General features: G+C 38.2%; 1 protein-coding gene across 1 annotated transcript; it reads left to right on the plus strand.

Moving 5' to 3' along the window:
• Positions 1-11,351: 11,351 nt before the first annotated feature.
• On the plus strand, positions 11,352-18,524 carry LOC139975039 (uncharacterized). The gene is made up of 3 exons (XM_071982648.1): positions 11,352-11,508; positions 14,309-14,440; positions 16,026-18,524. The coding sequence occupies exons 2-3, from the start codon at positions 14,314-14,316 to the stop codon at positions 17,306-17,308; spliced, it is 1,410 nt and encodes a 469-aa protein (XP_071838749.1). The 5' UTR covers positions 11,352-11,508; positions 14,309-14,313; the 3' UTR covers positions 17,309-18,524.

Consider the following 18,524-nt stretch of genomic DNA (forward strand, 5'->3'; position numbering starts at 1 on the left):
ATTCCCAGTTTTGATGATGTTAATATTTTAATATAATAGTAAACATTTTGATGTAGTAAATACTAGCTGTTTCACAAAGATTTACCTATATTCTTCAGATTAATATACTGACGTGCGTTTAACACAATATATGCAATGACAATGAACGCAAATAATTTCTGGAGATGGGGCAGGCGTGGGGGATTGTGTACTTGAATCCCTTCCACGATGACTTTATTGCAAATTTGTGATCATTAATGGAACAATTCTCCGGCGTGAATATTGTTTTTTTTTTTGCATATACATAGAAAATATTGGATTTTTTTTAATCACCATCAATAACACAGAGGGTTAATATCTCAGTACGTAGAGGATACGACGTTATCCATTAGTTTGCCGGGTAATAAAACATATTCAATAAGATTTTTTAAGTCTTTTCTAGTTTCAAAATATTGTTGTTGTTGTTGTTATTATTATTATCATTATTATTATCGCATGAACCCAAATATCACGACGAGGGTTATTCGAGATTGTGTTGTTGTCTTTAACTTTGTTTTTGTGTCATTTTGCTTGCTTTTTCTACTACTTTTTTCAGTTCTGTTCAGTTCTTTTCTGTGCTGTACTGTTCTGTCCTGTCATGTCCTGATTATTAAATCTTCTTGACAATTGAGAGTTCGTAAATGTATTGTTAATAACACTGCTTTTTTTTTTTTGGCCCTCGCTGTTATGTATTTCGCTGTTACAAGCCGTATTGCGGGTGCACTACACATTTTCGTTACTTCCCTTCTGCAAGAAACCTTTTTGTGAGGAACAATTATGGAACGATCTGATTTGTTTAATTAATCAGTAGCTGGATGTGTCGGTTGGGCTTTTTATTCTGGCTATATGCTTATCCTCGCAGTGCCCAAATTGTCGGACATTAATTTCTCAAAGGCGACACTGACATTTCACAATCATGAAATTAACATTCGTTTTGTGAAACCATGAATGCTATGGATGGCTCCTTAACTATTGTTGAGAGGGAGTTTGGGTTGGGGGAAAGGGGGTTGATTGCTCCCTGATGTACCTCTAGTATACACGACTTAATTGTTACATGTTACATCACCCTCCCTTTCCTCCACTCCCCTACCCCCACCTACCCACCAAACCATCCACACAAGGTAATTATTCGATTTAAGTTTAGCTTGCTAGACAGTGTTAACAGTTTTCAAAGGCAGGTTTACTGGCTCTCCAATTTACACCCAATCGTTTGAAAAGTGACCAAATAAATAATTATCTATTTCATTGTGGGAAATTGCTTTAGCTAATTTTGAGCCTGAGTGAACATTTTTCGCCTTCCTAAACAGGTTTGGTGGCAATACTGAATATAGATATATAAACTAAATATTGAATATACCACAGGCAAAGTACAGTACATGCGCTAGAGCGCATCTGGGTGATGGCGCTATACTGATTTTGCTATCCCTGAATGATTTCTGGTTATCAAGTAATTTTTACGGTGAAGTGAAACTCACATGAAAGTGATTGTTGATTTGTTTCTTAGAGGTATGTGGTGGGTCTTATACCGGTGTATGGTGGGTTCTCATACCGGTGTGTGGTGGGTCTTTATACAGATATATAAAGAGTCGTCATACAGGTTTATAATGGGTCTTCATTCAGGTATGTGGTGGGTCTTCATACCGCTACATGGTTAGTCTTCATACCGGGTACATGGTGGGTTCTCATACCGGTATGTGGTGGGTCATTATACAGATATATGAAGAGTCGTCATGCATGTTTATAATGGGTCTTCATTCAGGTATGTGGTGGGTTCTCATACCGATATGTGGTGGGTTCTCATACCTGTATGTGGTGGGTTCTCATACCTGTATGTGGTGGGTCTTTATAAAGAGTCGTCATACAGGTTTTTCATGGGTCTTCATTCAGGTATAAAGTCTATGCAGCTATATGGTGAGTTATTATACATATATTATGATGGGTCTTCATACAGGTGTATTGTGGGTTTTCATAAAGGTTCGCGGTGGGTCTTTATACATGTATATAGTGAGTCTTTGTTTATGGAATATATATGTTTCGTGAGAACTTGTGTAATGTATGATCCGTTGTGCCAAACCTTTCGAAAACAACTGGAAAGGAGAATCAACATTTTAGTGTTAGTTTCGTCCATAAAAAAATACCCCGGATTACTAACACCTAGTTAATTCCTGGACTCTGTTCCGGTTCTCTGAATTTGGCCAACTCGTAAACATTTAACTAGATTTCGAGCCCTGGGTGTATTGGTATCATTAACCACGGTCTGAGGCACACAGGACACCATGAATACCCCCACTACTGTGGCCTTTGTTAACCATCTTTTCTTATCTAAAATCCCACAAATGCTATTCATGTGTGGAGGGGGGATTTCAATCGGTTGGAGAGAATTAGCAGTGATTTTTAAGAAACGACGCGTCGAAAAGATGCTTAGCCAAAGAAAGAGTATGGACTTTTCTCGAGTCAACGATTTCTTTGGAAGACCACAATTAAGCATTAGGAAACGATGGTATTAAATCTCTTTATACCATGGCGATACAGCATTTAGTGGCATAATACCGTTTTAGAGGGATATATAACTCTCAGGTTAGCGTCACAATTAGCTATAACAGTTTGAGATATACATAACAGGGAAACTTAATTATGCACTTAAAGTTGTATCAACTTATCCCCTGCAGTAAGAATTTTTATTTTACAAAACACAATTATGTATACAAAAAACAAACATTTTAAAGTAAACCATTTTTTTTTACGATTCAAATTACATTGTATTATAACATTTATGCAAATAACGAAGTTTGATTACATAAATATTTAATAGCTTGATTACATGTGTGAAAATTTCATACCTTGACTGTGTGTTTTCATATTCCATATTTTGATGACATATATTATGATTCTTACATGCATAGCTAATTGATTACGTGTTTGGATATTACATATCTTGATTACATGTGTCAATATCACTTGGTTACTTGTCACGTTTACAAATTACATAGGGGTTTTTTTTCTTCTTCCTCCATTTATTCGAAATATGCTTTCTGTTACAGAATGAATATAGAACATAACGTAATACTATTATATTAATATGACATTAGTAGGATTACACGTAAGTTCATACATTTTTGTTTTAACATGTTGGGATATAACAAAGATTTGATTGTTTCCAGGAATGTTATACAACACGTACCTCAGTAATGAGGTCATTACCCCCAAACTGAAAGTTTTGTACCATAATGTAACCTGTTATTATAGAATAACGGTTTGTGATAAACGGTCTATCAATAATTATCTCTTACAGTCGGTCTTCAGCAGAAATAAGAAAATACTAAGCTATACCATCCAGCAAAAAAAAGATCATTCACCTCCAATAAGCATGAACACTGCACCCATGCAACAAAAATATATAACACTCGACAGTGAGTTCGTGCCGGAAGAAATGAAGAATGAACCCAGATTTTCATATTTACATTGCGGTCGAGAAAGAAAGGCTTCTTAAAAAAAGTGTCTTCACACCAAGGCAGTGTATGAATTCGGGAGTTAGTCACTCATGGTATACCGGATACATATCATGTCCTCCGAACGTGAATCATGATCAAAGACATGACGAGTTTGGTGAATAATTATTCCCATTTATTAAGAGAAAAACATCAAACACTTGTGTAGTAGAGTTGTAACGACACATATACTCCGCAGGTGTGCATAGATGGGGGTATATAAAAGACGTAACACACTTGTATATAGATAACATCATCTCTGACGATATTGGCATGACATGAGCATGAGGAGGGAGTGGGCGTGAGGTGTGGTAGGGTAGGGTATAGGGTTGGGTGAAAGTAATCATGTGTGGCTATGGTTGTATCTGTGCCTCTGCTCTTCAAACTCAAGATTTGATTTTCTTTCCAGGGAGAATGTTACGAAGAAAACAGGGTCATTTTTTGGATTAAGTTCCCAGTGTTCTATATCATGAGTTTATTGATGAACCCCAGCTTTATATGCAGCGGTGTAATAAATTTACCGCATACTACTGACACTGCCACAGACAAGAACTATATATATGCAGGAATTTCGTCAAGGCCACCGGCTCCAGTACCTACACCCGTATATTGCTTACTAGCCGTAAATACGGGATTGCTGAGAAATTACGTGACAACAGCGACGAACCAGTGGAGGGCAGTAATTGATATTATTTTTGAATCGGGTGATGTGAAGGACAGAATCTACGAGCGAGCCCACATATTAAACAAGTTATCGCGCAGGCTCTGTAATTAGAAAAAGAGGGATACTTTTGCCTGTGATGAGGCTCCTTTCTTATTAGTCGTATATAAAAATTAAAAGAAAAAAATCAACATAACGTAAGAGCTCCTTTGTTATTCGTGCATTTACAAATAACTGCTGTAACTTGTTATAGTCATGGTATGATCTAATACGGGTGTGGTTTTCCAGTGCGGTCGTTAGATACATTCCTTCGCAGGTAATATTAGGGTGGCGTGGGTGGTTCAGTTCAGGTGTGAGATAGTGTTTGCTGAAAAACAGACAATTACGAAGTTGGTTTAAAGTACTTTATTGGTTTAAAAATAGTTTTTTTTTTAATCGGCATGTATAGGGTGTCTTATATATATAGAGGTTACATGAGATTTGAATGAAAACCGAGGGAATAAAGAAAAAAAAAGAAGAAGAAGAAGAAGAAGATTTTTAATATAATATTCAGTGTCATGTTCGTTTGATTCTATAGCAACAGGTTACATTGAGCAAACGAGGTTACAGCTGCCTAGGACGACAAACTTTATTTGAATATTATATCCAATAATATCCAATGCACTACAATCACATAAAGGCACAAAATTACATAACATACTTAATTAGTGAGAACTAATTAAATGTTTCAAATATTTTTTTCTCCAATTATTGATGTCTTTCTTTCTTTCTTTCTTTCTTCTTATTTCTTTATTTTTTGTTGTTGTTACATATGATTAAAAATTATATGCAAAGTATTTTTAGGCGACGATTTGATGGAATGGAAACATATATTTATATGAAAACAATAGCTTTTGTACATGTGACATTTGAACTGTTAAACACACAACAGTGTATCAGTACAGGTTGCGTTAGCATTAAAGGAGCATACAAGACGATTAGATGTTTACCGTTGAATATATTGATATCAGCTATAGATGATCTGTTGACTAGTAAGGACTAGTCAACAGATCTGATCTCTACCCATTTTTGTTTGAGAGGGGGTGGGGGGGGGTAATTTGTTGATATATGAGCATGAAAGGTTTACCAATTCTATCAAGTCGTAATTTGGATCATCCAGTTGATGAAGTATTTAGTAGTTTGTCATGCATGCCATGGCTCTTTATCAATAACTGGGGTCGCATTTTGAGAAATACACAGTAGATTTTGGTGAAATGTTCCAGAAATTGGTATTCAAACATAACCGGCTGCCTCTAGTACAAAACATACGAAAGTAAAGAAAAGCACGTTAGTTTCTTGTAAAATGGAAAGTAGTTAAAAAAAAAAAAACGTTAAAAGGCGGCGCTGTGCAATTTTTGATTTGAAACTTATAACCACTGCACTTTCTGATTGTTCAAGTGTGCATGGAATTCCCTACAGACGATACATGATAAAACACGACTAGTTAAAGAGGCGTGGTCGTGACGTAGTGGTTTTTAGAATATTTCTTCTGGACGTCAGAGTTCTGTACAGTACATTTCTCTGACGTCACGAAGGTGACGTCACTCAGTACTTTTAATGAGAGTATACCCCGACAATGGACTTTCAATGGAAGTCGTTGATTCTTTGATTCACTTTGTAGAAAATCCACGTGTAAGAGAGTAAGCCTTACTTCTCATATAGGCATTCCTGTTAGGTCCAAAATGACATTTCCACGCACGAATTTGATATATATATATAATGAAAAATATTTGTTCAAGTCTTGACTTGTTGTTTACTTTCATATGTAAATGTGATATTGAGTATTTATGCTGGAAATACAAACTGTTTCATTGTCATTGTCATTGTCACTTAATATACCGGAATTTACTCAAAATATTAACTGCCATATGTTAAGAAAAACATGAAACACCGCTCACAACCCAAAGCCCCTCCTCCCCCTCCCCCTCCCCCTCCCGTTCACTCACTCAAAAACACACGTATATGTTTTACTCTGCTATTGAACATTCAATATTCAGTTGGTACACTCATGACTGGCATTGGAAGTGTGACATGGAGCTACAGCACTTATCAAACATACAAACATATACCCAACATACAAATTTTGTATAAAATGACAAAACATACACAATGCTCCCTATATGTTTTATTCTTTCAATGTATACGTAATGAACAAAATAGATAACACATGAGTATGCTGATGAGAGCGGAGGAAAAGGACTGGAGAAATTTATAGACAGCTTTGTGGTCTAATCGGGAAGACGCCTTTGTTTTTATTGAACGAGGAGAACTGGGTTCGAGTCCCAGCAAAGCTATTTATTTCCTTTCAACCTTGACTTTCCGCTCTCTCCTTCAAACTCAAAATAGAATTAAAACAAGCCAAAACGGTCGTAGAAATCATCACATAATGTACAAATGTTCATAAGTAATACAAATATATATATTAAAAAGGGATATACATAGTACTTACATGGAGGAACAGACCGGTGCGAATCTAGTGAACACCCCAAATCCTCAAATCACCTCAAATCCCATCCCCTCCCCCTCCCCCTCACCTCAATCCACTTCAACCTCACACCCCAAAAAAAAATCAAGTGGATATGAGCAAAGCCTTGAGTATGGACATATATGGCGAAGAATACACCCGGCTTTGGGGTGTAAATTATTCTTTTTTATGGGGGAGAATATTCCAAGAAACCTATACCCCCCTCCCCCCCCCCCCCCGTTATAACATCCTGGATCCGTCCTCGGGCCGCATGTAAATAACCCTCTGGATGGAGAAGGCTATAATTGAATCTGGAAAGTGCTGCCAAATGAGCTGAAACTGAACCCCACAAAGAAAGCTTTTATTATTGGCATACTGTATGGTGCTACTTGTAACACGCTGTCTTTAAACACAAGGAAGTAGATTACTCTCTCCTCACAGAGCCCCCGACACCCGGGGAGGGGCTCCCGACACTCGGGGGAGGGGTCACCCCAATAATCTTCGCAGCAGTGTATTGTTTCAACCGAGTTTGATGCCGCCACCGGTGGCAATTTCAGCACAAGTGAACATTGGTCTTTCTACCCCCCCCCCCCCCACCCAACCACACCAAACCTCGCCTTTCCCCCTCCGCCACCCCAGCCTCAATCAATCTCAAACTAACCAGTATCTGAATCCCTGAATCAGACGAGCCCGCTCTTGTACAAACCTAAGAAAACTAGCGTATAAGCATATTTCAAACAATGGAATAATAACACATCACGCAATCTAAATTTGCTGATTGGTATATGAAATCAGTGCAATGGTGCAATTTATTCCCATGAACAGTCTATAAGCGACACAATTATATGAGGAAGCTAAATTTCAAATTTCTCCGTCTGAGGTTTCTAGCTCAGACATATTAAATATACTCTTCAAAAAAATAGACTGTGACGTCACAGGTTTGTAATGCGTAAAACAATACGCGTGCACCAATTAAGACATGGGCATTTTATACCGAGTCAATATTGATATAAACTGAACCACACGTGTTGCAATTTCCGCTTCATGAAATTAAAACTCCAGCAATTGGATATTTGTATCTAGAAATTAGGCAGAGAGAACCTCTAAATTGGTAAAACAAAGAAAGCCATGTTAAAGTAATTTTCAACAATGCCGCACTTTAATGAACTATAGGGCCTATATATGTACATACAAATGGATATATGCATGATGAAGGCGCTGTGCAAGAACTGGCACGGCTGAAAGCTTAAGCAGGTTGACGAGAACACATAATTGTTTATTCGTTCAAAGTATGAATACGTATATTGCTTACAGTATGTTCACGGAAAGGCTTGTAGTGTCTATGAAGTGTTTATGTATGGTTTTCGCTAATCAAGATTATAACTGTAATAAGTAAACTTATGCCAAAAAAAACCACAAAAACAAGTATGTTATAATGAATAAGTTTTTCACAAGGTGAATATCTTCGAATTTCGTAATCCTATATGCCCCCTTTTCTCCCCGCGCCACCCCTCCTTGCCTTCTTCCTCTCCATCAAATATCTGGAATTTAAGGATACAAACGTCAATGGCCAGCCATATGGGACAAACACCGCATAAAATATCCTCGTATTAATACGAATATGCGTATTAAAATCAGACAATAAGTGACATGCATTATAGCTCTCACAAACGAGTTTATCACATTGTAGCCTCGTCAGTGTAATAAATGATAGGTTACAAAGCTAGTCTCCTTTGACGTACAGTCAGGCCAAACGTACTCGATCTAGAAAACAACATGGTTTTGTCCAACAGACAAGGAACAGTATTTGAGAGAGTTCTCTCATTTATCGCGGATTTAATATGCACACAGCAACATCAAGAGCGCAAATGTGCTTTCGTGTATATTCGAATTAATCCGTGCATATATATTGGATTTAATCCCCATATGTATTCGAATAAATGCGCGGATATATTGGATTTATTCCGTGTATATATTCGAATTAATACGTGGATATATTCCAATTAACACGCGGATATATTTAAGCCTTATGATTGGCTAATAATATAAACGCGCATATATTCGAATTGATACGCGTATATATTCAAATTAATAGGCGGATACATTAAGCGGTGTTTGTCCCACATGGCTTGCCATACACATCTTCTACTATTCGTCTTTGCAAAGTATACACTATTGATGTAAACACAAACATTGAAACCAAGAAGCATTCATATTTCGCAAGGTCGAATTCATTAGCCTCTTGAGATTATACACACACGCATTACGTTTGTACTATATAATGTTGTCCTTTAGCATTTAAAAATTTACTGGGCAACCCTATCCGTGAATCCATGGACAAACTAGAACTTCGTTTGCCTGCAGATACGCAGTATCTTAGTTCGCGTGAAGTGCTTGCAGTATTAGGAAGAACTTTTCGGTTGCTCATGGTGTTATTTTTTGGGCGGACAACACACCAGAGAGGGTGGTTATTCATGTAGTAGGTACCTACAAAGTGAGGGCGCATGTGAGCGCCGTGACAGGCTCAGAATAAGTTGGCTACGCAGCTAGCATTGACTATATGAAACTATAAGTTTCAACGTCCAGTCATGAAGGTATCGTTCACTTGGCCAGTCATGCCAATATTGTAGCGCGCACACGCGCACTACTAAATGATAAATAATGGGTTAATCAACGGTCTAGCGTGCGTTACTCACAGGATTAATGTACGATCGGGGGATAATGCAAGCGATGCACGAGGGCGGAGCCCGAGTGCATCCAGCGATAGCATTAACACCCGGAGTGCATTAATCATGTGAGTAACGCACGCTAGACCGTTGATTAACCCCGTTCATTCATACACTACCGTTTGTGTGGGGGAAATCATAAAACAAAACATTTTTGGTTACATATAACCAAAGATTTATTAAAGTGATGCCCCGTAATTTTACCGTGCGTTACTCACAGGATTAACCACGGTCAGCTGACCTGAATGGACCAATAGGATTTAGGAAACTTTACTAAGTATGAATGAATATATGTTTATAACTTATCTAATGAATATTCCCTTCTCGTTCCTATGTCGGCTTGTTTAGTTTTAGACCGTGGTTCCCAGAGAAAACTGTTCATCACCAGAAGGCGATGTGGCATACCCACTAGTCATTCTTGGATTTTTATGACAAAAAGATACAGTGATATATAGAAAGACAGCTGAATGCAAAACAAAATCCAATCAGGATGTTTTACTGATATCGAGTTTCTATATGGTACAGGCTTTTATTTAGGTACACTATTTCAACGACAAAATTCCCATTGGAAGCAGTAATAATATAATGATGATTGTGTATACAACACGCCAATGTCAAAAATAGTTCTGTTTCACAACGCATTCATCAAATAAACATTATCAAAAAATGAAGACTATATGAAGGAAAACTTTTATCAACTGTGAAAATAAGTCTAAGTGTATTATTAATTTATACCAATGATGAATAATTGAAATAACACAAAGCTTTTTCAGCTATTCTCGATATGATTAATGTGAAGTATAGAGACCAAAATAAGGCTGATGATTGCAGGACAATTTTCTAGGCGATTACGACGTTATAAATAATCTCCATTGGGGATTAAAGGATATACCAAACTTGACGAGGTTGCTTAGCAACCTTGATCAAGTAATCCTCTGACGAACGGAGTGCCATCAGATCAAGATTAAACTTCATCCGATGTACTTAATCTATTAGAAGAGATCAACGTCTCTCTATATTTATAGAACTCCGAGATAGGCATCCATTTCAAGACATACGACAGTAGGATCAGTGCACGAAAGTTTGGTAACTTAAGTTAAATAATTCAAAAGGAAGCTCATTGGTCTGGAGTTCCGACTAAGTGGTTTGTTCCGTTGCTTTCACAGTACTTTAAATTACCTTTGATTTCTTTCAAAGTTGAAACTTATATTATGGATGATGGATTTTTTTTTTTTATAATTAGATAGATATATAGATAGATAGAAAACTTTATTGTCCATTTCAGAAATCAAAAACGGAAAATAATTTCTCGTCGACAGCAAAAATAAAACAGTAGTAAATACAAACAAAACCATACAATAAACAAGCTGTTAGTGAACAACTACGAGAATAAAATTGAATAAGCAGAACCCGAACAGTAACAGAAGCAGAACACAGAGAGCTGCAAGTGACATATCACCAAAGAACCTCTCTTTATTTCTATGCATATCGCACACTGTGGCCAGATCGCTTCGCACACGAGTTAAATAAGTGTATTGCCTCAGCCTAAGAAAGAATTACGGGACCTGGACGTTTTAGTATGGGGTACCTGTAATCGTATCCCGGATCTGTTGAAAATGATATGACTGTAAAAAAGGGTATTTAGTTTCTTCATCAGACTCTCTTCATATATGGATGAGAGTGACGGAAGGCTTGAACCAATGCAGCGTTCAGCTAACTTCCGGCTAACGTTTGTTTTATATTAAAAGTGGTCTGGTATAATTACGTCATTTAAGCAGGAAAGAACAATTATTACACTTGTGTACGATCCAATTATACTTGTCTCACTTTGTTTATTTGTTGCGTTTCAAATATTCCAGTTTTGCCTCCGTTCACTTCTATAGCTGCAATGTTTACATTCATGTAACCTGTCATCGTCCTGCTCTTTATCATCTCAAGCACCATACAATTGTTATTTCTGAATAGTGCCACCGATTTTACTCTCAATATAAATATTGACATCTTTCGCTCTGCTGGTAAACAAGACTGAGCTTTAGATAAACTGTAGACAGCCGAACGCTTGAGTGACAGACCAGTAATGACAGCAACAAAAATTTCATTCAAATGAAAGCGGTAATATAATTGAAGTACAATCTATCCAGTAGGTGGGCCGAAATTAGCAACGTTAGCCCTTTGAAGTTTGAGTGTGACTTAGCCTAACGATAACAATCGTAACATATTGTATAGGAGTGTGCTAGCCTACACTGTGTAATTTTTAGGCCTAGCCTAACTTAGGCCACTGACTATAGTTCCTCAATGTTCTACTAGGGTACAGGCCTAGATGTAAATCATGCTATTAACTACTGTATGCATACTGGGTAGATGTGCTATTGTAAATGATAACTGTACATGAAACTGGTTAGATAGAAAGTCACTGCCAAGTTATCCTATCTTTAATGAAAAGAAAGCTGTATTCTGTACAAACAGTAATAGGCCTATGTGACATGAAATACATGATTAATGTCAGTAGAGCATACACTACCATGGTGTGAAGTTGTGTTTTTCTTGAGTTGCCCCTAAAAATGTGTAACTGTAGACTACTATAGAAATGATTGGAAACCTGAGGAGCATGTACCCTGAGTTGGAGGGGCACCAATAATTAAAGGAGGGCCATAATACTCATGTTGTTGCTTGTAAAGGTTTGTTAACATGATGATGGGACAAATTAAGGGGATGGGGGTAGGAAAACACTAGTCTGAAAGTGGAGAAGGCAAGGGCCCCAGCCTTTTGCTGGGGAGAGGAGATTGCTGAGAGAGATTGAGAGATTGCCGGGGAGAGGTCAATATATTCAAGTGGAACCATAGAGCCACATTAGACAAATGCTCTGTGAATGATAAAGACTGATATACACTACAAAGTCATGTTGAGACAAAACATTCTCTTGAACATTTTATAGCAATTGAAGTCTGCAAAAGATTGAAGGAAAAGATTGCTGCTCTTTTAAAGGTACTGCACAGTAATGAAACAACCAAAATGCTGTTATTGTTGTGTATAATTTGATGATGCAGATGTTTGCAAATAGTCAAAACCATAGAAATTAAACTAGGAAGCATGCTGACACAGTGTATTGTCATGTGTTTAAAGGAATTGTCTGGTGGAAGATTTTGATACATTGTCATTGTAGTTCTTATTTCAAAGTGGCTATTCTTACGACTAGTCGTAAGAATAATTTATAAATACGCATGCGCAATTGCTTTAACGTGGCTATTTTTACGACTAGGAGTACTATTTTTACGACTAGGAGTAACAATAATTTCCCGTTAAGGTTAGGGTGAGTGTTTAGGGTTAGGGTTAGGGTTACCCCTACTATATGCGCAGTTGCTTTATTTACTTTACTGCGCTTGAATTTGCCGATGTCGTAAGAATAGTTTATAAATAATTATTATGACTAGTCGTAAGAATAGCCACGGCCTTCTTATTTTTCTCTTTCTAACCATGTAAAAATTGTCCCCAATCGATGTTTTCTTCTTGTAGAAATCTGGTTTTCAAATTCACCAGTTTCTCAACAAAAGCACCGTTTGTTTTAACGCATCAAGTTGGTGATTGACGTAGTGCAGGCAAATAGGCAAAACGAATCCCAGGGTTCAATGCGCTTAACAAAACAAATACAAAATACAATTTAATACACTTAACAATAGGTTTGTTTGAAAATAACGCTGATTTGAAAGTGCTGATAGAGCTAAGGTTTTGTATTTCTGGTGGTAACTTGCTCCACAACAACGGTGCAACATGGCTAAAATCTTGCATACCAGATGCTTGTAACGATTTATAGGTATTCTTAGAGCATGTAGGATACAGCTGTGGTATAACCATACCAGGGAAAGCCAATTTGCTCTTTGATCATACAATGTGAATGAAAGTCAGGATCTGAAGATAGATGTAATTCTCACCGTAGTTCATGCGTTATTACTGAAGCATTTTCTATACAGTAGATGAGGAATGATGTAAAGCCATGATATTTTTCCCTCTTGTTTCACTCTTGTTTTTGAAGTGTTACATCATCCAGACCCAATGTGGTAACCAGACATTCAGAAGGTTCTTCTCAAATTACACAATGAATGGCAGCATTTTCAGAGAAATCATTTCCAGTTAATGATTAATGTTAACATCCTCAGTTGATGGAAAAAATGTGTAAGCTTGAGGAAAAAACCCTTAAATTTTCAAAATAACTGGCCCATCTTAAGTCGCAGCATGAAATAGTTCGCATTAGTTGTGGCCGTCAACTTTATTTAATAAATTGTGAGATGAATTAACAACATATATTAAAGTTCTATTCATCCACAGTTTTTTTTTCATATATCCATCTGAAGTGCTTCTCATATATCGCCATCAAAACAAGTCCAAAGTCAGGTATTCCTAAAACCTGTGAATGGGTTGATGCCCGATGTGAAGTGTTAGAAAGTGCAGTTGAAGGTTTCCTTACCTGTACATGTGATCATTGCAAAAATCGACCTTGATAAATTCAGCACATATGTAACGTTCCTATAGCTACTGACTTCGTCCTAGCTTCGTCTAAGCACCGAGAATCTTAACGTGCATCTTATCCTTCTACTCAGATTGATTTGATTGCTCTTGAAACTCTGACCTAACAAGCTAATTCTGTAAAAGTTCCAGAAAATTGTGATTCACAGCAGAGCATCAGTAAATGGTGCTGTGGGTATCACAACTTTGGTATTAACCAGAACTAGAAGAACCAAAGTGTATTCTTGTTCATGATGAAAGTTAACTTCTTAGAAGATCATTCATCTCCAAGGAGGGATGATTATCATGACACATTGTTTCCCCCTCCAAACCCCCCCCCCCCCCCTATAATACACCAAGTTGGTATTTATCAACTTTTGACATCAATTTATTTTTTTCATTCTGATTTTAGGTTGAATGATAAGACAATTAGTCATCAGGAGCCAATCATTAGCTGAGATATCTGTGCTATCATCCATGGAGGGGTCTCAACTTCTGGAGACTATAGGGAATAATATCACAGCCCACAAAAATGAAGATAGTGGTAAGTGAGATCAAAACAAATCTAGCCTCCCTCTATGTCTGTTAGAAGATACAGGGGTTTGCTTCTCTCCCTACCCCCTCCTCCCTCTCATGCCCACTCAAATTTAAGTCTCGGGATGGAGCAGTGGTTTGTGGTTTAAATGATACTCGTAGCCTTTGCATTCATGATGGCCTATGTGTGTATGTATGTATGCGTTCGAGTGCGTGTGGGTGTGTGTGAGTGCGTTTGTGACGCCCAGCTTGTAAACACAATGTCTCAAGAAGAGGTTGGACCAACTTCATAGCTAGTGTGTAAAAGTACCACATTGAGTGCAGGAAGCCTATTGTCTTTGGTGGAGGTCAAAGGTCATTTGGGGTCACCAGGGGTCAAATAGTGAAAACCTTGTAAACACGATATCTCAAGAAGGAAAGCTTGGGAAGACCTCATATTTGATGTGTAGAAGTACCACATTGAGTACAAAAAGCTTATTGTTTTTGGTCGAAGTCAAAGGTCATTTGGGGTCACCAGGGGTCAAATTGTGAAAACCTTGTAAACACGATATCTCTCTATGAGAAGCATGGGCAGAATTCATATTTGGTGTCTAGGAATACCACATTCTATAAAAGAAGCCTATTGTTTTTGGTGGAGGTCAAAGGTCATTTGGGGTCATTATAGGTCAAATCGTTAAACCCTTGTAAGCATGAACACCCACATTATGTAAGATTCATGAAGAAAACTGCTCTTGTTACATCATCGAAACCACAATGCATTTTTCCATTCCGATTAAAAAGAGGGTAAAATATGTAGTTAAAGGAGACACAAACTGAACCATTATCTTTTAATTATGTGATAGATCATGAACAACTCTCCCCACCCCCCCACTCCACATTTCACCTCATCCCAGCCAGGAGACACAATCCCAACAACCAATATTAGTCTATGTGATAGAGATAACTGTCATGAATGAACAACTCCTCTCCCTCTCTCCCCTTTCCCCCCACTCCTACATCTCAGCTCATCCCAGCCAGGAGTCACAAACCTAACAACCATTATTGGTCTTTGTGATAGAGATAACTTTCATGAACAACTCCCCCTTCCCCCCCCCTCAAACACCACCCCCTAACCCACATCTCACCTCATCCCAGCCAGGAGACACAAACCCAACAACCATTATTAGTCTATATGGTAGAGATAACTCTCATGTGCAACTCTCCCAAAACAACTTCGATTAAATTTATATTCCTCTCAGGAGATATACCGGGTTTATTGTTTCTCAACACACAAGGCTGGAAATTATGAGCAAGTCAAAGGATCGTCATTGATCTATATGTGCTTGCATTTTTTCTTTTCTTTTTTAGGAAAATGTCCATTTGCTGTAATAGAAGTTAGTTTTGCAAATAACAAACTTACATTAAAGGATTTACATCTGCTGTTGTGCTGGAGGATTAATTCCCCAGGCTGTTAGCTACAAATGAAATTCTTCATTTTTTTTTAAGAAAAAAAAAAAATCTTCTACGCAATATTTTTTTAAATAGGTAAATTGTTAATTCATTTGTTCATTTGCAATCTGAAAGTTGTAAACCTGGAAATTTTGATTTCATTTCAGCCTTATCGAAGGATTCAGGTACATTTCCAAAGGAATTACAAGACAGTCAGAAAACTGAGTCTCATGAAACACCACCACTCGAGGGTGGTGAAAATCCCGAAGACGGGGGCAGGGTGCCCTTTACTGTACCAGGTAAGAATGTGGTAGCAGCCTCATCTCCATCTTGTCTTTCACCAGTGCCGAAGGAGAATGAGAACAACGACAGCAGATCGACGGAACCCGTCGATGACGATACCAGCCAGTCTAAGTCGAGCACGGCTCTCGATCCAGAGAACGCCGGAACGGAGGTCGACTCCACCCAGAGGAAACGGCCGATTCTTCAAGTCAAATCTCAGTCGTGCTCGATGTGCGGCAAGATGTTCTACCGAGTCGGCGAGCGCAAGAGACACGAGGAGAGCTGTCTGAGACGACCGCATCGCTGCCGCTACTGCATCAAATGTTTCTCGTCGGAGGACGACTGGTACGAACACGAGAAGCGGCACACAGACGGACCGATCTACAAGTGCCAGGTCTGCGGTAAGACCACCATAAACCAACGGACGTGGCGACAGCATGTGAGACTCAAACATCCCGCGGAGATGAAGACCATGGGACGGTCGGCACCGCCGGCGAGGTGCCAGCACTGCGACAAGACCTTCGACAGTTGCCTCAGTCTCGGGGATCACATGAAAGAGATTCACCCGGAGGCCCTGGAGAAGTCCCTGTCCCATCACTGCGGGTTCTGCAGACAGTCATTCTCGTCCAGCTTCGGTCTACTGACCCACCAGATCGCGGCGCATCCGGACGAGAAAGCCGACGACGGCGGCAAACCGCCGCCGGTCAGAGAGAGGAAGAAATTCCAGTGCGAGCAGTGCGGGAAGGTGATCATCAACGGCAAATACCACCGAAGGATCCACTCGGGCGAGAGGCCGTTCCCCTGCGATGTCTGCCAGAAATCCTTCCGATCTCTGGCCAACTTGAAACTGCACACGAGAACGCACACGGGCGAGAGACCGTACACGTGCCGGTTCTGCACCAGCAGTTTCTCGACGTCCGGTTCCCGCATCCGGCACGAGAGGTTACACACCGGGGATAAACCTTTCAATTGTCAGTTCTGTCAGAAGACGTTCAAGTCCAAGGCGCAGCTGTCGGTTCACGAGAGAAGCCACACCGGCGAGACACCTTACCAATGTCCTCATTGCCCGAAGAAATTTTCGTACAAGAACACTATGAACCGGCATGTGAAAGCACACAAAATCAAGGATAATGATGATGTATCTACTTCAACTTCACTCTGCTCGTAACGTTTCGGAGTCGAGCACACGTGTGCAACATATTTTTAACATTTTAGTACTTTTGCCTCCTCTGACCTACCTCTGGGTCAATGCCCACTTCCTCTTTGTTAACAAATCACGTCGAAGGTCAATATTTTCACCGCATCTTTGCACTGGACTTAAAGAGGTATGTCATTGAACAATGTATGAGATTTTCAGTTTTGTGAGAGAAGAGTTTTCCCCCAAAACAGAGAATCTCTCAGTTTTTATCAAATATTTTTTAATTTTGATTACAAGTAGCACAATTTTTGTATGTACTTGCATTAAACTTGCCAGAGTATGAAATTTTTATATATGCAAATGATAAGTTAATAGTAACTTTAAGTACGAAGAGGGTGTTATATTTATGTTTTCTCCAAAAATGGTTGATTTTCATAAATAAATGCATATTTTTATTACACTTTTTCTAATTCGGTAATGACACTTCTTTAATTCATCCGATCAATTAAGTTTTCATTTAACCCAAAAATTGTAGACTTTCTGGATAGAATATATCTGTGTTTGTATGTTCTTGAACTGTACATGATAACATAGTGTGATAATCAAAATGGATTCACAACATTACATCAAACCAAGTTTAGTAATACACTTCAATTAAAGATGGTAAATGCAGAACCACTTCAAAGCTAGTTTAAATTTGGTATGCTCATACTACTAATAACTTAGTGTTCATTAGTAAATATTAATTAATTATAATTAAAAAAATTAATATTTTATAGGTTTTTGTTCTGTAAGTTATCACTAAGAAGCTTCAAGAGGTTCGTCATACAACATAATTGAAAGCATTGGAACCTTATGTTAGGTGTCTTTTTAATCAAAAATATGAATAATTAAATACAAAGTTTGGCAAATCAAACTATGGAAAAACCCATAAACTTTGCAGCGCACAATATATTTTTTGGTATAGAAATATAAACTTCACTGATATACAAGTGATTTTAATGACAAAGATCTCATAGTTTGACGGAGTGATGCATAAAACTGTATGAAATTATATATTAGCTATGTTATTAAATATTACATATCTAGAAAATGAGAATCCTATGCCAAATACAGGTCTACGATTTTTATTTTATCTCATCCCTAAATGAATTTTATGTACTGGGCATGAGATATTGTACTCTATCGAAAATTACGTGCAAAACTTGGTAATAAAAAATAAACGCTCACCTACACAACTCCTCTT

The sequence above is a fragment of the Apostichopus japonicus genome, chromosome 10 (assembly GCF_037975245.1).
Source record: "Apostichopus japonicus isolate 1M-3 chromosome 10, ASM3797524v1, whole genome shotgun sequence".
Taxonomy (NCBI): Eukaryota; Metazoa; Echinodermata; class Holothuroidea; order Aspidochirotida; family Stichopodidae; genus Apostichopus; species Apostichopus japonicus.

Coding starts and splice junctions, on each gene's coding strand:
- LOC139975039 (XM_071982648.1), top strand. CDS start 14,314: ATGATAAGACAATTAGTCATCAGGAGCCAATCATTAGCTGAGATATCT. Junction 14,441..16,025: donor CCACAAAAATGAAGATAGTG/GTAAGTGAGATC, acceptor ATTTCATTTCAG/CCTTATCGAAGGATTCAGGT.